General features: G+C 40.8%; 1 protein-coding gene across 7 annotated transcripts; it reads right to left on the bottom strand.

Annotated features, from left to right (window-relative positions):
* Positions 1-6,595: 6,595 nt before the first annotated feature.
* On the bottom strand, positions 6,596-23,422 carry LOC112215229 (proteoglycan 4). 7 transcript variants are annotated; one of them, XM_042299597.1, is made up of 14 exons: positions 23,263-23,422; positions 22,843-22,907; positions 22,472-22,553; positions 20,395-20,813; positions 18,945-19,124; positions 13,418-13,477; positions 12,630-12,659; positions 12,207-12,518; positions 12,007-12,084; positions 11,030-11,071; positions 9,960-10,001; positions 9,286-9,417; positions 8,402-8,608; positions 6,596-8,180 (listed from the first exon to the last, which is right to left on the bottom strand). In XM_042299597.1, the coding sequence occupies exons 2-14, from the start codon at positions 22,867-22,869 to the stop codon at positions 8,127-8,129; spliced, it is 1,665 nt and encodes a 554-aa protein (XP_042155531.1). In that variant the 5' UTR covers positions 22,870-22,907; positions 23,263-23,422; the 3' UTR covers positions 6,596-8,126. The 7 variants fall into 7 exon arrangements, with proteins under 7 accessions (XP_042155531.1, XP_042155532.1, XP_042155533.1 ...); XM_042299598.1 differs by having other exon boundaries at positions 22,843-22,887; XM_042299599.1 differs by lacking the exon at positions 9,960-10,001.
* Between the last annotated feature and the right edge of the window lie 401 nt (positions 23,423-23,823).

Raw genomic sequence — 23,823 nt, 5'->3', positions numbered from 1 at the left:
CCCCAAAAGCGAAACAGGGACAACAGTCGAGTGGTCGCAACTTTTGACAAAGTAAATAATTATATAAAGTAAAATGTATAATACAATGTAACATAATTACATAATAAACAATAGTGGGGCACACACATATGTATCTATTGCACACACATATGTATCTCTTATGAAAGCAAGGTAACAGAACGTCTGTAGATCTATTACAAAACACAAGAACAATAACAAGGTGAACTGCCCAAATGTAATCATTGTAATGGCGGTTGTGTCATGCGGATGGTTAGTCACCTATTGAGGCCTAGATAAGATTATTGGCTATTTGTTGAAAGATAACAGTGTGATTCTATTCTGTATATGAGATGGTACACATTTGGTTGTATCCTACATAATTTCCCATTTGAGACAGTCACAGATGGTTAGCAAATAGGCCTAAATAAAATAGCAATATTTTATGAACTTTGTTCCAAGCAAAAGTCTCAACGTCATGTTGTTCAGACAAAGAGTTGACTTTTACAAGTCTCTCACTCCACTTCCCATTGCAACAGAACAGAGCACGGTGTGGAGAGGGGGGATGGGGACCTGCAACTCACAGCTACATGTGGGATGATGTGCTATGTAGCAACAGGTCACTGTGTGTTTCCAGCATTGAATGATAGCCTTATAGCTTTCTATTTACATCAAATTATCACTGCAAAAGTAATTAGGCTATTCAACCCTTTTTTCTTATTTGAGATACACATTTGAATGTTTTTTGGAAATCAGGTTATATTTTAGTTTTGGTCAGACTATTGAAACTCAAAAAGTATTCAAATTATGATTTTGAATACTTGTCCTATTGTACGACCCTAAAATGTTCAGAAATAACCATGATAATTCAATCCATAGTGTACCATAGCCTACAATGCAACCATGAAATACAGGGATCTACTGAATGAAAAATGAAAAATCTATGAAGTGAACTAACATACATTCTATTCAAGGTGAGCTAGAAAAAACTTGATTTCTACATGTATTTACTAATAATCAATGTAAAGTTAAGACCACTGCTTTATTCTTTCTCAGTACAATTGACGACATTTCCTCCGCTTTTCATCAGAGTACATGCATGTCAAAGCAACTGCTTCACCCCTCCCCCACCCCAGCTCCTCTGACAGCTGGCAATAGCATGGATCTCATTGTGGTTCCACTTTCAATTATTATGCCATTGACTACTCTATTCACAATGTTTTTTTCACAGAAAGTATGTATTAGTACTACTCTACCTCATTAATACTCACCCTTCTTGATTTTGTGATGGCTCAAGATAGTCAGGAAACCCAAACACAATCACACTGTCTCTGGATGTTGGATGTTAACCCCACCCTAACCCTCCTCTTTCTACTAGCTTAGGTAAACAACTATTGAGTGATAAAGGTTCTGTGTTACAGCTCTGTTAGTTTTAGTTCATTTAGAGACTTGATGATTAATGAACAAAGAGCTCTAGATAGTTTTACTTGCATTGCTGGCTAGACTTAAAACAAATATTACATCACAGAATTATATAGAATAAAACACATAAGAATTATAAGATCTCCTTGTTTTTCATTGGCATGATAGTCAACAAAATAGACATTGAGATGAATATGAGAGACAGCAAAAAAGCTTCTACCTCAAGGCCATCAGACTGTTGAACAGCCACCACTAACATTGAGTGGCTGCTGCCAACATACTGACTCAACTCCAGCCACTTTAATAATGGAAAAATGAATGTAAAAATGTATCACTAGCCACTTTAAACAATGCCACTTAATATAATGTTTACATGCCCTACATTACTCATCTCATATGTATATACTGTACTCTATACCATCTACTGCCTCTTGCCATCTTTATGTAATACATGTATCACTAGCCACTTTAAACAATGCCACTTTTATATGTTTACATACCCTACATTACTCATCTCATATGTATATACTGTACTCTATAACATCTACTGCATCTTGCCTATGCCGTTCTGTACCATCACTCATTCATATATTTGTATGTACATATCCTTCATCCCTTTACACTTGTGTGTACAAGGTAGTTGTTGTGAAATTGTTAGGTTAGATTACTCGTTGATTATTACTGCATTGTCAGAACTAGAAGCACAAGCATTTCGCTACACTCGCATCAACATCTGCTAACCATGTGTATGTGACAAATACATTTTTTGATTTGATGTTCAATGAAGAAGGCATTCATCACACCAGACTGAACCATTCTTTAAAAAAATAAATGTTCTCAATGAAACCCATCCCCAGCTGTTGAGGGTGAAGAACAGTGAACAAATCCACATCGACTGCTGTCAGCAGGCATTTGCCAAAACATCTCCAGCAACTGGCTGAAACGTTGCCATGTACAGTAGCTCCACCCAGCCTGCATGTTGAACCCAGAAAGAACCCAGAACACACAGGCAATCGTGTGGAGCACCACCACAGCCATTTGGGACATGTCCAACTCCCTCTGTTGTCTACAGAGCAGGTTATAGCAAACACCAAGAAAATGTCCCCAGGAGGTATTCTGGTCTCTGAGTGACACGATTTTGATGTCTCAATAACCCACCAGGCTTGTGTCAGAAACATTCATTTAGGCTACATAATACATCAATGTCAGAAATAAAACCTGTTATGGGAGAAACAAACTCACAGAGCAGTCACATCTTTCTGGCACCATAGATACATTAATATTGTGTTGACAGCCAAATAGATTTCCAGTGTCATGTTTATATTCAAATTAAGTTTTGATCATAGTTTCATGTGCTTATTATTGTTGAATAAAGAAGCAATACTGTACCTATTTTACTTTAAGTGTATAAAACATAATTTGGTTATTTGTAGCCTTTTTTATGTCCTTGCTTTATCTTGAGTTCCTGTCATACAAACAAGTCTAGAATGTTAATCAAAGGCACCACATGTGACACACACAGTGGCCTCCCGCTCATTTCCCATTGTTCCCTGGCCACAAAGGCTTTGTGAAAAGCTAGCAATCTGGAATGGCAGTATAATGTCTGATACTGATGAGCGATCTAAACATGAAATTCCATAGCTAGTCCTGGTGCATTACTTGTTGCTTACAGCTTGTATTGTTCGATGATCCTAACAGAGCAAAGAAGTTGGAGCAAGTTGGAGCAATAAAGCACATGTCTGCCTCTGATTTGAGTTGCAAGAAGACACAAAAGAACATATGCCAAGAATATATCGTATTGGCAACACAAAATAAGTACAATACACTATTGTTTGTATTAACAGACATTTAGAATAGAATAGAATCAAATCAAAAAGAATAACTAATATCAGCCTCTATTCTACAAAATAAGAAAACAAAACAATTTGTATTATAGAGTTGGATGGATGCATATAATCTTTTAACATATTAGCAAAACAAATAATTATTTTGTATTCAACCCGCAGCTCTGGTATGTGATGGAGGGATGGATGCACGAGTCAGGTCCTCCTCACAGACGATTATGCAAGTAGACTTGATCTTGTCTGGATGTGTCAGCAACAGCTGACTGCATTGTTCCCTTCCAGATTCATGGATCAGCTTCCTTTATAACCATACTGCTGCTCCGTCTGAAAGACGTTTTCATCATCAGTTGTAGGCATTTAAGAAGGATAAACATTCTTACAACCTAAGGTACAATATTTCTTATAGTTGTAATATTCTAATCTGGTCAAGATCAAGATTTGTTATATTCTACATCTGCTTCATAGAGACATTTCTATTTTGTGTTGACTGTCGTCTTCTAACGCATTCGCTGCTCGGAAATACAGTTATTCTTTCCTGTATTGCAGTATACACCCAAAACACATTTCCTTATGAATGTCATGTATTTATGTTATATTCATTGGAATATGGACCTTCGATTGATCACTTTAATCTGCAAAGCCAGAAAGGACTTGATATTATAAGAGGATGCGTCCCATAGATTTACACTACTAAGTACTGGGAAAGTTATTACACTTCATGAGCTTTAAGGTCAACAACAATCTAAACAAGGTTGTTAGCCATGTCTACCCAGCCCCTCAAACCAACAAGATCAGCAACTCAACTAAAAAGAATTACAAATAATACATGACAAAAACACCCTCCGGTGCAACACCTCTAAAGAGAGCCTCTGTTCGTCTGAATACATCTGAATACTGAATATTATACATCCACATAATGCTCAATTGCCTGCTGATAAAGACTTGACAATGTAGTATATCAGTTAGTTTAACATCATCTGGTGATTGGATATTGCCATTAAAGTGTTATTGCAAGGCCTGGGAATATGTTGTGTCTTCATTGGTCCTTGTAATGTGATCCCCCATGCCTCCCTGTGTGCATGGTGCTGAAGAGCAGAGCAGCACAGCGCTGCATAGCCTTGACAAACATTAGTGCTGACAGCAGCCCTCCCCAGTCCCCATAGGCCTCCCAAGCAGCCCACTGGTCCCTTGGCTCCCCTACCCCCTCTTGGTACTCGGCGCTGTGTGGTCTGCATTCATTCACACACTCACACTTACTGTCCTGTGATCAACTGAACCAGCATGGTCATAGATCATCGCCTCTGAAGGAGGATGACAGTTTCTTAACTAGGAGATATTATGGTTAAATCTTCTTATTGCACAACGTTCAAACTGAGGTTTCTAGCCATGTTGCTATGCTGCACCCTTCTTGTCTTCTGCAGAAGCACCTCAACAATTATGGAGTGTAGGAACATTCTACCTGTTGTAGTGGCATAACGATTCACTATATGACTATGAAACATCTGGCATTAGACATATTCCAGAGTGTTTATACTGCCACAGAAGTGAAGTCAAAGTAAGTTCAGATGTATCAGTCAGTGAATGCATTATCATAAAGTCTATCACTCTTCATAACTCTCTGTCTGATTTGAACTCATCAGTCAAAGCACATTTTTTGAAAAAGGCCCTCCACAAAATGAGGATCTTTTGCATCCCCTTTGATATCTTAAGTAGAAATTGTGGGCCAATATAGAAGTTTAAAAGCATATTATATTAAATGAAGTACCCTTTAATATAGACCACGTGGATAATTCAATCATTCAGATTTTGTATATGAAAAGGCTTGCAAAAGTGCCAAAATATCCACATTTTGACATGTCCCTCCATGCACCCTCTATGACTTCTAGGAAGATTTTAATCTACTTAACCCCTACATTTCTCCAAGTTTTGACCATCATTGTAAAGACCTAGTTATTTTGTTGCTTTAACAAATGCTTATTTATTTAATGTAATTAGAGATTAATTTATGTCTGTCCCTCATTTTACGGTCAACCTTGTTACGTGAACTGAACTCTGGTTTCAGAAGTTGTTTTTCAAAAGAAACATTGAACATCTAAAAGTCAAATCATAGTGTAGAATCAGGTGAGCTGGTGTACTCTTTTTGACCATTTGCTGGTGTTTTGTGGTGGAAAACTGAGCAGGTCGAGCATTCTCACTTAATCATCAACCCTGTCATTGTCAACCCTGTTACAGTCAACCCTGTTACTTTATTTGGCAATTACTATATTAATTGTTTTATTAAACCTCTTGAGATGGGAGAATGTGTTTTTATTGCATTGAACATGTGCTCTTTATGAAAATGTAACCATTAGGTGAAATCAAATGTTTTTTTTGTTTTTTTTTACCAAGTGACACTTCTCAAAAGACAGAAGTGGTGGAACAACCCAGCTGCTGTTTTACTCCTGGTCCATCATGTGCTACCATTTACTTCAGCTCTTCTGAAGATAATACAATTTAACTCACTTCTCTCAGACACATTAGTGTTATATGGTTACTGTCAGAACAAAATGTGATATTGCATCTTAAATTGAAATGATCCGCATGGGGAAAAGGACAGACAATGGACCAAATAGCCCTCTGTTACTACCATACCCGTAGCATCGCTCCCTTCCTTCCTGTCTTTTTCCCGGCCACTTCTTGGGAAATGACTTTGATGCACAATTTGAACTGATCACAGTGATTACAGGGGGCAATGCAAGTATAACAGTGCTTCAGTTAACAAAGGAGCAGTATGAGTTACTACTTCAGGAACATTGACTCATCACTTAAAGGTGTATGATCTCAGACGCAGCCATCTAAAACACATTCCACCACAGACAGAGGACTCCATGATGCAAACTTTGCTATGAATCACCACACAAATTAATATTAGGATACTATAAAAATATTAGAGTCACTCCTTTATCACAGGCAAGCTTACAATCCCTCAGATCAGCTGGTAAAATAATTTGATTTTTCATACTATTTAAGGCTCTCCTTTCTTCTCATCTAACATGAATGCCTGACCAAGTTGCTTGGGTAATTAGCAAGGGTGCTGTTTAGTGTTTGTATTTAACAAGGTGTGGTCTTCTAACATAGCTGAGACAGCTTGGCTCCCTACTTCGGGAATACAAGATGTGTTGATAAACTTGTTGGGTCATGTCTTTTTCAGGTATTGCAGCACTTGATAGTCCTGCTTGATAACATTAAATCAATATATTACAGGGACATTTAATTCCAGTCTAAATATGTTTTCATATTTCCCTATACTGATAGCTTTTGGCCTAAATTGTGAGATAGAAAACAAGAAAACATATAATTGTATACATTTATTCTCTTAACAGTTACAGAAAAAAATAGCTTTAAATACCCCTAAAGTTGATCAACGCACCCGTGCGTCAATCTAATTAACATAAAAACAAATATAGAAGTAGTTTTGTGACACCCCAAAAAATGGGTTAAATGTGTAAATCCTGAACTTTATTACATCTCCTAGATGTAGGACAGACAATTCAAAAACATATTCCTTATTATTTATTTTTGTACTCTGTTTTGCCATTTATGAGTGTGTTATTCAATGCATTTCTATAGGTTGTAGCATTAAAAGGCCAAATTCAATATTTTACCCCAATGAAAAATTAAATAGCTAAAGGATCCATGGTATGATCTTTAAAAAAAAATCCATGTTAGCTCAGTAGAACCCCCCCATATACCCCATTGCAGGTTGTCATGATTCGGAAATTGCTGTCACAATAAATATTCTACTTCCAGATCCAGTTTATCAAATTATAGGTGCAGAAATTAACAGACAAGATACCCAAGATTATAACATCTGCATTCAAACAGGCACACACATGTAAAGCAGTGCACTCAAATTAGAACAAACCTTTATACTTCAGTGAAACGTTAATCAAATATGATTCATGACTGTGCAGTTAGCTATATAGACTACCAGATGATCTGTGTAGTTCCCAAAAAAAGTAATGATTGTGAGGTCCCCCTGTGTATGATTATAATCATATATTGTAATTTAGTGTTTGGCATATATTTGCATCCGTGTACAGTTCCTGCAAAGTTTAAAGCCTACATTGTAAGTTGCATGTGTCTAGCCTAAATAAAAACATCTTGGCAGGAATATCCACCATTTCACCAACTCCTCCATTACATTTGGAGTATATTCCATTACTATCTCTCTATTCCAAGCTAAGCTTTATGCATCTCTTCTCCAAGACGTCCTATGAATGTATCTGAAACCATTGTATGCACTCCACAAGTTATTTTCAGACTAGTAAATTGCGTATAGAGGGAAAAAAATATGCTAAACGTAATATTTGCATTAGATCCTTACACATTAATATGTTAAAGCAGGGATGTCAAACTCATTCCATGAAGGGCTTAGTGTCTGCGAGTGTTTCGTTTTTAAGACCTTAGACAACCAGGTGAGGGGAGTTCTTTACTAATTAGTGACCTTAATTAATCAATCAAGGGAGGAACAAAAACCAGCAGACACTCAGCCCTCCGTGGAATGAGTTTGACATGTATGTTAAAAGAAGGGTACATACTGTATAGAAAATTGATTTTGCTCTCAGTATATGTTACAAAACCACTTTTCTCTACCTATCAAGCCTTTAAAACCAGAAAATATATTTACCTCCTCCACAAAGAACAATTCTCTGAAATTGTCCACAAAGATTAGACTAGAACAGACTAGTCCACAGTCCACCTCTCTCCCTCAAACCACTTGCTCTTACCACATCAATAGTGTGATCAGAAACATAATGTATCTAACAAATCAAAAGTTCATTTCCAGATATGGCATGTGATGTTTGAAAGGGTGTTTCTGTTTTATTTGGTCTTCTCTGGTTCTGTTTGTACTCCTGCATCTGACTGGCGTTTGCCCTGCAAGGAAAGGGAAGGGTCATTTCGCTTATCAATATAACTCCAACTGCATGTAAGAACCTACATTTGCTTCCCTCACATTACTTTGCCCAAAGCAATATCTTTCAATGACATTTCATAGTGAAGTATAGTTCATAGTCATAGGGAGACCTTAGACCTCAGTTGCCGAGGCCATCTAGTGGTTGCAAATTTGACTGAGAGGGATTGCAAATTCAGCCTACCAGGTTTTTGAAGAACAAGTGGATGGAGTTCCTCTTCTCCAGTCTCTTAGGGAGGACGGGGGAATTCTCCATAACCTCGGAGGGCTCTGACACGGGCTTGCTGTCCACAGCAGGGTCCTCTGGGGCCTTTGGTTCGTCCTTGGCTACACTTGGTTCAACTACCGCTTCTGCAGCTAGGGCAGGGACTTCCTTTTTTGGCACAGCTGCCTAATTGAATTATGACAAATAATCAAGAGATCAATTTCAAAGTGTAATTTGGGTCATTTAATGTTCCTCTTAAAGCCATTGGGCTTCCAATATGATGTTGCCTCCTGGCTCTCACCAGTTAAAAAAGCTGAGCACACACATTATCACACTGACTAGCACAATACAAGAGCACAACTGATGCAATTAAATAGTGGCTGTATAATGGAATGACTACATAAATGGGAGCATTGCTCTGGCTGGTAAATATCATAAAATGATGAGAAATTAGAAAGTATCACTACCAGCTGTTTTCGCTATCATGTGCATGCAACATATCAATTGCTGTACCAAATAATGTTCATTATTTATGGAGGATATTTCATTATTTGTGCAGGATACTTCAACATGGTAGTACCAGCATAGCATAAGCTGAACACAGTGAGATCACTCTTGTTAATTTCACACTGGCTGGCAAGTATTGTCATTTAGCCCTTTGAAAGGTTTCTTGAGTTGTCGGACTCCACTTGTTGAAGCTGTCTGGGCTTTTGAGGCCATTTGGTTTAGCAGGTCCTCAAATTATCACACCATTCTGTTATTGTTTATCACATGTACACATTTTCTTGTATTTCCAAAATTACATTTCATGAGTAGTTCCCGTTGAGAAACAAAGTGAGATGTGAGTAAAATGTCTGCCTTACCTTTGTCTTGAAAAGAGAAAAGGAAGTGAAAGGAGAGGCTTTGGAGGCAGCAGGTGTCTTCTCTTCCTCTGGTGGTGGTGGTTCTAGTGTGGCAGAGGCCTCCAGAGTGGCCGTCTTTGAGAAGTCTACATTCTTTACCGAAACAGCAAAAGAGAAAACTTAATTATAAACCATTGTCAGGATTAATTAAGGAAGGTCTAAGAGCCCACAAGAGTCCACCACCTGGAAGAACCAGAAAATAACCCACTAAAACAGATAAGAAAGAAAGAGATAAGAGGGTGATAAAAATCTCTACTCAGGTACCAAAACTGGTACTGTAAAATAGATATTATGTGATTTGCCCCTTAGCACCACTTTATTGCTGAGATGAATGAAACAACTTGTAACTGATCAGAGGAAGCTGGTGAGAGAAGCTATAGGAGGATGTGCTCATTGTAATTGATGGAATGGAGTCCCTGGAATGGTACCAAACACAAACACATGCAAACAACATATTTTACTCCATTCCATTTATTCCATTCCAGGCATTACAATAAGCCTGTCATCTTATAGCTCCTCCCACCAGCCTCCTCTGTAACTGATAGCATGAACACCCATTTTCACCATGCAACCCAACAGAAAGAGACAAAGATGGCACGTGAGGATGGAGTATGCCAAGAGTTCTCTCCTTTTACCTGTACTTCCACAACCGGTTGTGGCTCCACTGGTTCCACTGTCTACAGGAGAGCAGAACGATGTTAATCTGAACATGTGCCATATAACTAGACCTTCTACTGTATGGTCTGCATGGCAAAGCACGGATAGGTGTGTAGAAGCACAGTTCACCACACAAATAAAGGCACAAAGTCGCACATATACAGTCAGAATGAAAATCTAATTGTTTCTGTATGAATACATACAGTCAGAATGATAATGGGTTAAAATGACTGAATTAGATTTAGTTGGATTTCTGATGTTGTTTGGGATGCTGTTATGCTATTTATGTTCACAGATGATGAATGAAGAGATGCAGACCTCAGCCCATTCTCCACAAGTCATGCCATCAGTCCAGCTAAATGCAGCACTATCTAAAGTGTGTTGATTCCACATTGAGAAAAACATAAGCAATAAAACTCTATGGAATGTCACAATATGTCACTGGAAGTATCGGGATAGATTTACATTTACAGGAATGCTCTGAGGGACTGCTCTGAGAGACTGTTTTGTTTGATATCTGTATTGATGCTCTGCTCAAGAGAAAGGGCAGCAGTCTGTATGATGTAGCTGGTAGATATTGTACCCACAAGATGCAATGATTTGAATACAGTTAAAGGAAATGAAGGATGTCACAGTGAGCTTAACTCTGTTAGTTTCAAAATGGCTGAATGTTGTATTGTCATACCGCTGCAGCAGGCTTGGCAGGGGCTCTGGCTCCACTTGTTGACTTAACCTTGATTTTAGACTTGAGGCCTATCAGTGCCTCAAATTCAAGCTGGTGAGAGGAGCTATAGGAGGATGTGCTCATTGTAATGATGGAATGGAGTCACTGGAATGGTACCAAACACAAACACATGGAGACAACGTATTTTACTCCATTCCATTGATTCCATTCCAGGCATTACAATAAGCCTGTCCTCTTATTGCTCCTCCCACCAGCCTCCTCTGTAACTGATAGCGTGAACACCCATTTTCACCATGCAACCCAACAGAAAGAGACAAAGATGGCACATGAGGATGGAGTATGCCAAGAGTTCTCTCCTTTTACCTGTACTTCCACAACCGGCTGTGGCTCCACTGGTTCCACTGTCTACAGGAGAGCAGAACGATGTTAATTTGAACATGTGCCATATAACTAGACCTTCTACTTTATGGGCTGCATGGCAAGGCACGGATAGGTGTGTAGAAGCACAGTTCACCACACAAATAAAGACACAAAGTCGCACATGCACACATACAGTCAGAATGAAAATGTAATTCAGTTTCTGTATGAACACATACAGTCAGAATGAAAATGTAATTCAGTTTCTGTATGAACACATACAGTCAGAATGAAAATGTAATTCAGTTTCTGTATGAACACATACAGTCCGAATGAAAATGTAATTCAGTTTCTGTATGAACACATACAGTCCGAATGAAAATGTAATTCAGTTTCTGTATGAACACATACAGTCCGAATGAAAATGTAATTCAGTTTCTGTATGAACACATACAGTCCGAATGAAAATGTAATTCAGTTTCTGTATGAAATTAATACTTGGTCTGCTGTTTCGTTGGGTTAAAATGACTGAATTAGATTTTGTTGGATTTCTGATGTTGTTTGGGATGCTGTTATGCTATTTATGTTCACAGATGATGAATGAAGAGATGCAGACCTCAGCCCATTCTCCACAAGTCATGCCATCAGTCCAGCTAAATGCAGCACTATCTAAAGTGTGTTGATTCCACATTGAGAAAAACATAAGCAATAAAACTCTATGGAATGTCACATTATGTCACTGGAAGTATCGGGATAGATTTACATTTACAGGAATGCTCTGAGGGACTGCTCTGAGAGACTGTTTTGTTTGATATCTGTATTGATGCTCTGCTCAAGAGAAAGGGCAGCAGTCTGTGTGATGTAGCTGGTAGATATTGTACCCACAAGATGCAATGATTTGAATACAGTTAAAGGAAATGAAGGATGTCACAGTGAGCTTAACTCTGTTAGTTTCAAAATGGCTGAATGTTGTATTGTCATACCGCTGCAGCAGGCTTGGCAGGGGCTCTGGCTCCACTTGTTGACTTAACCTTGATTTTAGACTTGAGGCCTATCAGTGCCTCAAATTCACATCAAACTGTTACAATCTGACACACATTTATGTTTTATGTTCTCTTTTACAAAATATTATCTGCTGCCAAAGAATGCTTCTAAGTGCCTTGTTCTACAGGAGTTGGCTTACCTTTCTGCTGAAAAGTCTGCTGAACGGGCGGTCAGATTTCGGCTTGGCGGCCTCTGGTTCTTTGGCAGCACCCTTTGGTTCTTCGTTTGGTGTGTTGGTCACAGATTGGGCAGCTAGTTCTGCTTTAACCTCCATCTTACATGAGCCTAGGGCTGGGGCTGGGGCTGGGGCTGGGGCTGGGGCTGGGGATGGGGCTGGGGCTGGGGCTGGGGCTGGGGCTGGGGCTGGGGCTGGGGATGGGGCTGGGGCTGGGGCTGGTGGGATTGACATTCCTCCTTTGGCTGTTGCTGGAGCATCCACTAGTTGTGCAGCCTATTCGAGAGAGACACACAATGGAAAATAGGAATAGTTGATCACCGACATCGAGGTTAATAGCTCACAAAACATGATTTATTTATGTTTATTTATTTAGTTAGTACTCACAGTAGTTGTTGTTGTTGGTTGGGCCTCTTTCTGTGAATGTTTGGTAACAACAAACAATAGTTAGTGCTGGTAAAAAGGAGATCACCATTCTGGTTCCGTGAAGAGATCATATATCTTCTTTCTAAATAGCTTGCTTAGAAGACATGCAGTGGCATCTTTTGCAACAGGCTTCACAGCTGAGGAAGGTGCCCCTTGACCTGCACAGGTCTTCTCAGCTGCGTTTGGTCTTCAGCAGAAGATGGATGCCAATTACGACTACTGACACTACTAACTACTTGTTTTAGGTTCAATAATCATTGACTTGTTTAATTTAATTGGGATTAAATGTATTTATTTTGAATGATTGAATTCATTTTTAAAAATCCTGAGGAATTCAATAACAGTCACAATCACAGTCATCCAAAAGTCTCTCAATGTAGATTAATACGTTGCTACTGGAACAGTGTAAATTATTTCAAGTGTAAATGCTAACAGCCGCAATGTTGAATGAGGCCTTATGTTACCAATGGGATGAAGGTGATAAGTGGTAAGAGTGAGATGTCTTTCACTTGTTACTTTTTCACCTTTGTTGGTGCAAGCAGTAAGGTAAAGGTAAAGTAAGGCTGCGTCATGAAAAGCTTTCATTCTTTTTTTTAGATGACTTTACCAAAGGCACATAATTGCACAGCATTACATGTAGACTATACAGTATACTAAATCAACTCTGTGCATAACTGTATCTGTATTGAATAATTGGATTTAGTGTTTTTGCATAATGTATTATGTTTCAAATACAAATTCATGCTTACCTGGTCTTTTGCAACAGCAGGGGTGGCTGTTTCTTGCTTGTTTTTTTTTGTGGGAGTCACCTAGGTAACACACAGATATATACTGAGTATACCAAACATTAGGAACAGCTTCCTAATATTGAGTTGAGTTTGTTGTGTGAGAGCCTTTAAAATGGATTACATTGAGATTTCTTTGTCACTGGTTTATACACAATACCCCATAATGTCTCAGTGAAATTATGTTTCTACACATCTTGATTAATTAAAAATGAAAAGCTGAAATGTCTTGAGTCAATAAGTATTCAGCCCCTTTGTTATGGCAAGCCTAAATAATTTAAGGAGTAAAAATGTACTTCACAAGTCACATAAGTTGCATGGACTAACTCTTTGTGCAATACTAGTGTTTAACATGATTTTTTAATGACTACCTCATCTTTGTACCCCACACGTACAATTATCTGTAAGGTCCCTCAGTTGAGCTGTCACGCCCTGGTCGAAGTATTTTGTGTTTATCTTTATTTATTTGGTCAGGCCAGGGTGTGGCATGGGTTTTTGTATGTGGTGTGTATATATGGGGGATTGTAGCTAGTGGGGTGTTCTAGATAAGTCTATGGCTGTCTGAAGTGGTTCTCAATCAGAGGCAGGTGTTTATCGTTGTCTCTGATTGGGAACCATATTTAGGAGCCATATTCTTTGAGTTTGGTGTGGGTGATTGTCCTTAGTGTCTTTGTTCCTGTCGCTGTGTTAGTTGACACAAGTATAGGCTGTTTCGGTTTTCGTTACGTTTATTGTTTTGTAGTGTTTTGTGTGTATTCGTGTTACGTTTGTTTGATTAAACATGGATTGCAATCTACACGCTGCATTTTGGTCCGACTCTCCTTCACCACAAGAGAACCGTTACAGAATCACCCACCACAAACGGACCAAGCAGCATGTCAACAGGCAGGAGCAGCCCAAAGAGGAGATGCGTAAGAAGGATTTCTGGACATGGGAGGAGATCCTCGACGGGAGAGGACCCTGGGCTAAACCAGGGGAGTGTAGTCGCCCAAAGGTGAAACAGGAGAAGAGGCAACAGAGGCAGCAGCAGCAGGAGCAGCAGCAGCTACAGTGGGAGAGGTTGCACCACCTGGAGAAATGGACATGGGAGGAGGAACTGGATGGTAAAGGACCCTGGGATCAGCCTGGAGATTATTGTCGCCCCAAAGCCGAGCTGGAGGCAGCAAAAGCAGAGAGGCGGCATTATGAGGAGCTAGCACGGCAGAGCGGATGGAAGACCGGGAGTCAGCCCCAAAAAATTATTGGGGGGGGGGCTCACAGGGAGTATGGCTACGCCAGGTAGGAGACCTGCGCAAACTCCCTGTGCTTACCGGGGGGCTAGAGAGACCGGGCAGGCACCGTGTTATGCAGTGGTGCGCACGGTGTCCCCAGTGCGGGTGCATAGCCCAGTGAGGTATATTCCAGCTCCTCGGATCGGCCGGGCTAGAGTGGGCATCGAGCCAGGTAAGGTTGGGCAGGCTCGGTGCTCAAGAGCTCCAGTGCGCCTGCACGGTCCGGTCTATCCAGTACCACCTCCACACCCCAGCCCTCCGGTAGCAGCTCCCCGCACCAGGCTTCCTGTGCGTGTCCTCGGTCCAGTACCACCAGTACCAGCACCACGCATCAGGCCTACAGTGCGCCTCGCATCTCCAGCGCTGTCGGAGCCTTACTCCTCTCCTGCGCTGCCGGAGTCTCCCGCCTATCTAGCGCTGTTAGCAGCCAGAGCCTTCCTCCGACACAGCGCTGCAGGAGTCTCCCGCCTGTTCAGCGCAGCCAGAGCCTTCCTCCTCTACAGCGCTGCCGGAGTCTCCCGCCTGTTCAGCGCAGCCAGAGCTGCCAGTCTGCATGAAGCAGCCAGAGCTGTCAGTCTGCATGGAGCAGCCAGAGCTGTCAGTCTGCATGGAGCAGCCAGAGCTGTCAGTCTGCATGGAGCAGCCAGAGCTGTCAGTCTGCATGGAGCAGTCAGAGCTGTCAGTCTGCATGGAGCAGTCAGAGCTGTCAGTCTGCATGAAGCAGCCAGAGATGTCAGTCTGCATGGAGCAGCCAGAGCTGTCAGTCTGCAAGGAGCTGTCAGTCTGCACGGAGCTGCCAGTCTGCACGGAGCTGCCAGTCTGCAAGGAGCTGCCAGTCTGTAAGGAGCTGCCAGTCTGCAAGGAGCTGCCAGTCTGCATGGAGCCGCCAGAGCTGCCAGTCTGTAAGAAGCCGCCAGAGCTGTCAGCCTACATGGAGAAGCCAGAGCCGCCAGTCAGCGTGGAGCAGCCAGAGCCGCCAGTCAGCATGGAGCAGCCAGATCTTTCAGTCTGCCGGGATCCGCCAGTCAGCCAGACTCTTCCAGATCTGCCAGTCAGCCAGACTCTTCCAGATCCGCCAGTCAGCCAGACTCTTCCAGATCCGCCAGTCAGCCAGACTCTTCCAGATCTGCTAGTCAGCCAGACTCTTCCAGATCTGCCAGTCAACCAGACTCTTCCAGATCTGCCAGTCAACCAGACTCTTCCAGATCTGCCAGTCAACCAGACTCTTCCAGATCCGCCAGTCAGCCGGGATCTGCCAGGATCTGCCAGTCGGCCAGGATCTGCCAGTCGGCCAGGATCCGCCAGTCAGCCAGGATCCGCCAGTCAGCCAGGATCCACCAGTCAGCCGGGATCTGCCAGTCAGCCAGGATCTGCCGAAACCACCAGCCAGCCAGGATCTGGTAGATTTATCTACATGCCTGAGCTTCCTCTCACTCCTGAGCTTCCTCTCACTCCTGAGCTTCCTCTCACTCCTGAGCTTCCCCACAGTCCCGAGCTGCCACAGTCCCGAGCTGCCCCTCAGTCCCGATCTGCTCCTCAGTCCAGTGGGTTTCTGGGTGAGGACTACTAGGCCATGGTCGGCGGCGAGGGTGGACTATCCAGGGACGCGAGGAGAGGGGACTAAGACATTAATTGAGTGGGGTCCACGTCCCGCGCCGGAGCCGCCACCATGGACAGACGCCCACCCGGACCCTCCCTATTTGTTTTGAGGTGCGTTCAGGAGTCCGCACCTTTAGGGGGGTTCTGTCACACACTGGTCGAAGTATTTTGTGTTTATCTTTATTTATTTGGTCAGGCCAGGGTGTGGCATGGGTTTTTGTATGTGGTGTGTATATATGGGGGATTGTAGCTAGTGGGGTGTTCTAGATAAGTCTATGGCTGTCTGAAGTGGTTCTCAATCAGAGGCAGGTGTTTATCGTTGTCTCTGATTGGGAACCATATTTAGGCAGCCATTTTCTTTGAGTTTGGTGTGGGTGATTGTCCTTAGTGTCTTTGTTCCTGTCGCTGTGTTAGTTGACACAAGTATAGGCTGTTTCGGTTTTCGTTATGTTTATTGTTTTGTAGTGTTTTGTGTGTATTCGTGTTACGTTTGTTTGATTAAACATGGATCGCAATCTACACGCTACATTTTGGTCCGACTCTCCTTCACCACAAGAGAACCGTTACATGAGCAGTGAATTTCAAACACAGATTCAACCACAAAGACCAGGGAGATTTTCCTATGCCTCGCAAAGAAGGGCACCTATTGGTAGATGGGTAAAAAACAGACATTGAATATCCCTTTGAGCATGGTGAAGTTATTAATTACACTTCGGATGGTGTATCCATACACCCAGTCACAACAAAGATACAGGCATCTTTCCTAACTCGGTTACCAGAGAAGAGGAAACCACTCAGGGATTTCACCATGAGGCCAATGGTAACTTTAAAACAGTTACAGAGTTTAATGACTGTGACTGGAAAAAACTGAGGATGGATCAACAACATTGTAGTTACTCCACAATACTAACCTAACTGACAGAGTGAAAAGAAGGAAGCCTGTACAGAAGAAAAATATTCCAAAACACGCATCCTGTTTTCTACAAGGCACTAAAGTAATACTGCAAAAAATGTGGCAAAGAAATCAACTTTTTGTCCTGAATACAAAGTGTTAAGTTTAGGGAAAATCCAATACAACACATTACTGAGTACCACACTCCATATTTTCAAGTGGTGGATGCATCATCTTATGGGTTTGCGTGTAATCGTTAAGGACTGGGGAGTTTTTCAAGATAAAAAATGGAATGGAGCTAAGCACAGGCAAAATCCTAGACAAAATCCTGGTTCAGTCAGCTGTCCACCAGACACAGGGAGATTAATTCTCCTTTCAGCAGGACAATAACCTAAAACACAAGGCCAAATCTACACTGGAGTTGCTTAGCAAGAAGAAAGTGAATGTTCCTGAGTGGACAGTTTTGACTTAAATCTGCTTGAAAATCTATGCCAAGACTTGAAAATGGTTGTCTAGCAATAATTAACAACCAATTTGACAGAGCTTGAAGAATTTTGCAAAGAATAATGGGCAAATATTGTACAATCCAGGTATGCAAAGCTCTTAGAGACTTACCCAGAAAGACTACCAACTTTAATCACTAGCAAAGGTGATTCTAACATGTATTGACCCAGGGTTGCGAATACTTATGTAAATAAGATATTTCTGTATGTCATTTGCAATACATTTGCAAACATTTCTAAAAACATGTTTTCACTTTGTCAATATAGGCTATTGTGTGTAGATGGGTGAGAAGAAACACAAAAATCTATTTAATCCATTTTGAATTCAGGCTGTAACAACAAAATGTGGAATCAGACAAGGGGTATGAATACTTTTAGAAGGCACTGTAGCCATTGACATCTACGGTTGTCTAACTGATGGCACACAAAGAGGTCCTTGGCAAAGCACATACAGTACATGCTCTCTCACTGGGGTGGCCATTGTGCTCTGGGGATGGCGTACGCCTTCCCTCACTATATTTTCATGCATCTCAACTTCCAATGGCACAGGCCTCCCTTGTGAGCTCACACTATAGGCTGAACAAAAGACCACCACATTCCCGCATGTTCAAAGGATTTGATTAACATGGGGCTGGGGTTATGTTAACTCTTTATGGAGGCATAATTCCAAAAGAAGGCATGATGAAGAGAAATGACAATAGCTGCCTGTGTAATCATTCCTTCAAGACGTGGTCACTCTTTCTCAGAGACGCCTCTACACATATTTTCACACACAATGATCACTGACAGCACTATACAGTCTTAAAATACAATGACATCACTGATGGAACACTGTTTTCTCATTTAATTATCTGTGGTCCCTACTTCACAACAGAAGATTAGGATTACCATACCATAATCAAGCATTAGGCTAAATGTTTTGCTATTCAGATGCATATTTGGAATTATGACAGCATGGCAAACTTTCTTTTCCATACCAAATAAATGATGGTTCTTCAATAGTGTTTGTAGTGGTTTCACAGTTGGACTTTTACAAAGGCTTGAAATAATTTTTTCTCAAAATAGGTTTACAGATGTATGAAGTAGTGTCACTTTTAAACATATTTTAAAACCAACATTAGGCAAATAGATCAAACATTTTGTGCATATCTATTCACTTATGGACCTTACTGTTAAAACAACTCTTTAAACAATACAAAGAAAATCCAAAGAAAAATTCAACTTACTAGTGTTTTGAAGAAGTTCATAACTGGATTCTCTTCTGTTTGACTCTCTCCCTCTTGGTTTTCCTGAATGTGACTGCTTTCCTCTGCAATTTTGGGGCTTTTGACCTCCTCTGCCTCTGGACTAGGGTTGGGACGCTCCTTTGAAGTCTCTGTATCCTCCTTTACCTCAGCAAGTGGCTCCTATAGACAACGGCAAAGAATGAGCCCTCAGAAATGTGAGTGTTTTATCAGTGAAGCTGATACGCTTAGCAAGGAGTCTGTTAGACGCAGCATTGAGATTGAAGCACAATTCCAACCATGCCTCTGCCTACTCTGGGCACCATCAACAATCATCCTTTTATTAATGCTTGTTTCCACCCACACTCATTGATATTCAGCAATGTTGGAGACTTCTGTCTCTTTTGCTCTGAAGAATGTCAGCAAACTCAAATATCTTGTTTTGTTTTGGGTTGTGTTGTCTTATCTCACAATATTTTATTTTATTTGAATATTCCTTAAGGTAATATGACTTAGAGTAATATCATTCTGCAACAGCAAGAAAGGATAGTGGCATCTTTCTTCTTTGGGTGTGCTGGATTTAGGTTCCTCTGACTCTATAGAAGCTACATCTTCAAGAAGTTCTTTCATCTCTTCTAGTTCTTCAGCCATTTCAGGTGGGCTTACACTCTCAGGCTCTTGTTAAGGTTGGCTGACACTCTTCACTTTAGACTGTACAGTTCTTATGGGGCTAGATGCAAGTTTTTCAGCCATTGCTGACTCTACAGCAGCTGTATCTTCGTTAACGCTTGCAATGTCTTCCAGCTCTTCTTCAGGTGCAGTGCACTCCTCTAAAGTTTTATCCTCTGTGACTTCTTCACCAATGGCCAGTTCTGTTGTCTCTTTTTCATGTGGGCTGATACTATCCTCCATAGGCTCTTCTTCAGGTGGGCTGACACTCTTGTCTGTAGGTTGCTCTTCGGGTGGTTTCTGGGTGAGCTTCAGTGGTTTCTGGCTGCTCTTCAGTGGTTTCAGTGGTGAAAATCAGACAGTAATGGAAGTTGCATTGGAAACAAATGTGCAGCCATCAATATTTTCCAATCCAGTTCAATGGATGATTGCAAGGAAATTATGCCTTCGTTTGTCTCCTGTATAATAATAATCAACAGGGATGTTTGTTAGATCTGTAATAGGCTTTGTTATACACTGGAAAGTGAAGAATGATCTGTGAATTTTTTTTGCAACAGATCCAATATTACTGTAAATAAATGTTACCAATTCACAGTACACCTCACATTACAGTGGCTATATGCGTAGTTAACTACATTGGAATAACCAAAATCATTTCGATTTTGAAATGTAACAATCTCAAGTTAGGAGCTGATGATCATGAATTAATTATCAGTACACTGAGTGAAACTGAAATGGAACTAATGCCAACCCAATTTGAAGGGATCACTGATTAGATACTTACAGCTTGGATCCCATCGGTCACAGCCACAGGGACTTTCTGATCTTCTGCAGAACTTTCAATCTCCTCCACAATCTTGTCCTTTATGGTTTCCTCCTTTTCCAGGGCTGGATCCGGGTTGGGGGTGGGTTGAGGCTTAGCTTTCTTCTTGAACAGATTTTCAAAGATGTTCACTTTTTCTTTCGTACTGTTCTTGGGCTCCTCCTTCTCTTGGGTGGCTGGTTCCAGTTCTGGTTCCGGTGTGTTTTGAGTCTTAGCATTCTGTGTCTCTGGTTCCACTTCTGGAACCTCCTTGATGGCAGACTTCTGTTCCACCACCACAGGCCCAAGACCACTGCCATCTGCCTCCACTATACCTGACTCTTCAGAGGGAGGCAGTGAGGGAGGCATACTGTTCTGCTCCACAGCTGCTTCACTGATAACTGCAATATATAAGTCAGTTAGTTGGTGTGACAAAGAAAGTTATTTGATATGATTCATCCTTTGTACACAGGCATCATGTAATACCTGACTATTATCTTTTTTATGTCCGGTAATGGAAATGAGCCAATTAAATGTACCTAAACATAATTGAAAACGTAATCTATGTAATCCCCAAAAGTAATAATTTATCATGAGGGCCATAAACAATAACTAGTAATGCTGCATACTGAAAGAAAGGTTAACATCCCAGCTTTCTGGTATTTATTTTAATAAATTGCTCAAGTACACAGTACAAATATGATAAAAATATGAAAAATATGAAATATTTATATCAACAAAACTGTATGAATAATGCTTGAAATTACTTATATGCTTTCTAAATATAGCATAATCAAATGATAAAATAACTAACTATAAAAATTCACATTCCTTATAACTAACTGGAAAAATACAAATCTGTATGTTTAATGTTAGAGAAAATGTGCATATTTATGTGCTTTGATGTAGGGTTCAGCCAGGAGTTGATGGACAGTCGAAAGTGCGAATGAAATGGTAGGAGGCATATCCCAGCTTCACGGGGTTTCAAATTTTATATCCTACGTCACATATGCACGGAAAGAAATACTACTGTTTCGGTGGGAGCCAGGGCAATCGCTCAATGAAAGCCATTTCGATCTACTATGTCCATGGATCGATTTATAAGGGAAAAATGTTGATCGGAACCGGTACCAGAACCACACTGGTTGTGATTGGGAGTCCCATAGGGCGGCGCACAATTGGCCCAGCGTCGTCCGGGGTAGGTTTCAGCCGGGTTAGGCCATCATTGTAAATACAATTTTTTTCTTATTAACTGACTTGCATAGTTAAATTAAGTTAAAAAAAAAAATTACATTGAAAAATAAGAAGGTCCCCAAAACAGGGGAATTTACATCTAAGAGGATAAATATGATTAATCTTAGTTCCCAACATGTAATTCAGTAGAACATGGGAGGGTGTAGGAAATGGTATGCAACTTTACCAAAGGAGTTTCCTAACGATACTACCTCTATGACTAATCAATGCAGTGCTAGGCTCATTACCCTAAGCTAAATGCAAGCCAAACCTTTCCTTGTGCTGTATGTAAAACTAATGTGCTACTGGGGACACACAGGCTAGTCGTGTGAAACAAACACAGTCTGGAAACAGTGGCTTTAGCTGCTCACTTGCTAGTGAATAGATGACCAATATCAATATTATCGCCCTTAAAGAAAATACATATGTACTTGGCCTGCAAATCCTTGTACAAAACTGTTGATCCAGTGAGACAATATACACAAGGACTGATCAAACATCTGTTCATCCTCTATGTTGAAGGCTACGCCTATAGTTAACATTGAACACCGCCCAATAGCACTGACAGACGGCTGTATTTACAGAGAATTATGAGAGACTTGGATATTGATCCAGACTAATCCAGCAATTCAAGATTGATTACAAGGGATAGTGTTAGTGTCATGTCATCCCATTGGAGTAGTACATAAATAACTTGGTTACCATGATAGACATCATAGACAGAGGTGTTGCAATCAGTTGGGCCCACAGTTTGGGCCTTATTGATCATGGGGTAACAATCAGGTGACAACAGGATAAATGGCTATCAAATCACTCATAGACACACCATTCTCCAGGCCATTGGATGAGATGCTTACAGCATGGCCATTCAATCCTCCATGCAGGGGCTTTTCTGGAGCCTGCTCAGCCTATGAGAAGAAAGATGGTTGACATGAGCTTCTCTTGTCATCATTGTTTTCATCATATCACTTTCATCGTTACTCCATTTTGTACGGACCATCAATTAGTATTAGATGCATGTGCACACGTAATATCTCTAATATATTACTGCCTGTAATTTGAAACTTGAAACTACTATTATTAGACAGCAAACACTTCCATTGGGTGTAAAATGCCACAACCAGCCTTCTTTCCCCTGTATTCCAACATTCAAAGTAAAACATGCATGTTGTCAAAGAAAGCTATTATCAAACATACCTTGTTTTTAGAATGCTCATTGCCCATCTTGATCGCAGTTGATACCTGCAGAAGAAACTGTTTATCTGTGTGTGTGTGTGTGTGTGTGTGTGTGTGTGTGTGTGTGTGTGTGTGTGTGTGTGTGTGTGTGTGTGTGTGTGTGTGTGTGTGCAACATATGTTCGTAACATCAATGCTGAGAATGAGATACTTCATTCTTGTATCACAATACTATAGTCTCCAAATACAACAACAAAGTTAGATGAATTCAAATGCGATGATTATAAATATCAATAAATTAGGATACTCATCTTATATAAATGAATATCATTTGAAGCAAAGCTAATAGATACAACTTTTAAAAAAACAGCTATAGAGAAGGAATGGACTACACTAAACCAATGGCATTTCAAAGCTAAAAGTATTTGAGGCTATGTCTTACCTTGTGCCAACTCCTATGGCAGAGTAAAAGCAGCAATAGCACACCCCTGCTGTGAAAGTTGTGTGTTTACAATCTGTCTGTAGTATTCCAGCTATTAGTGGGAGCAAGTTAGAGATCAACTTGCTGCTTTGCAACCTGCTCAACTAAGAATATGCACATATGAGTTTAGCCCTTCTCTTAAAGGGGTGGGGCTATTGCTTACTCATCAAAAGGGGATCTATTTGAATACCAAACACACAACCACAGCAAAAATACTCTGTCAACTGTCAGAGCATCTCTGATGTACTCATGCTAATCTCTTGAATTCTCTCTGAAAATGTTCAAATAAGAACATGATGACAAGATTTGCTTTATCAGACAGATTTAGATGACAATACTGTATTTCTCAAAGAGCCCATGAGAAACTGCAGCGAGAGGTAAACTCATGATGCCTAAGGTGTGGTTGGGATTGAAACAGGATGTGAATGTAGGATATGTGGAACCATTGGAAGCATTGCTTATTTGCTTAGTGGGTTACTAGTAATCCAAATACCTGACACATGATGCTGACTACATACTTTG

Source organism: Oncorhynchus tshawytscha, linkage group LG16 (genome assembly GCF_018296145.1).
Source record: "Oncorhynchus tshawytscha isolate Ot180627B linkage group LG16, Otsh_v2.0, whole genome shotgun sequence".
In the NCBI taxonomy this organism is placed as follows: Eukaryota; Metazoa; Chordata; class Actinopteri; order Salmoniformes; family Salmonidae; genus Oncorhynchus; species Oncorhynchus tshawytscha.
The sequence above is the reverse complement of the archived record's forward strand: the minus strand, read 5'-3'. Positions and strand labels throughout refer to the sequence as shown.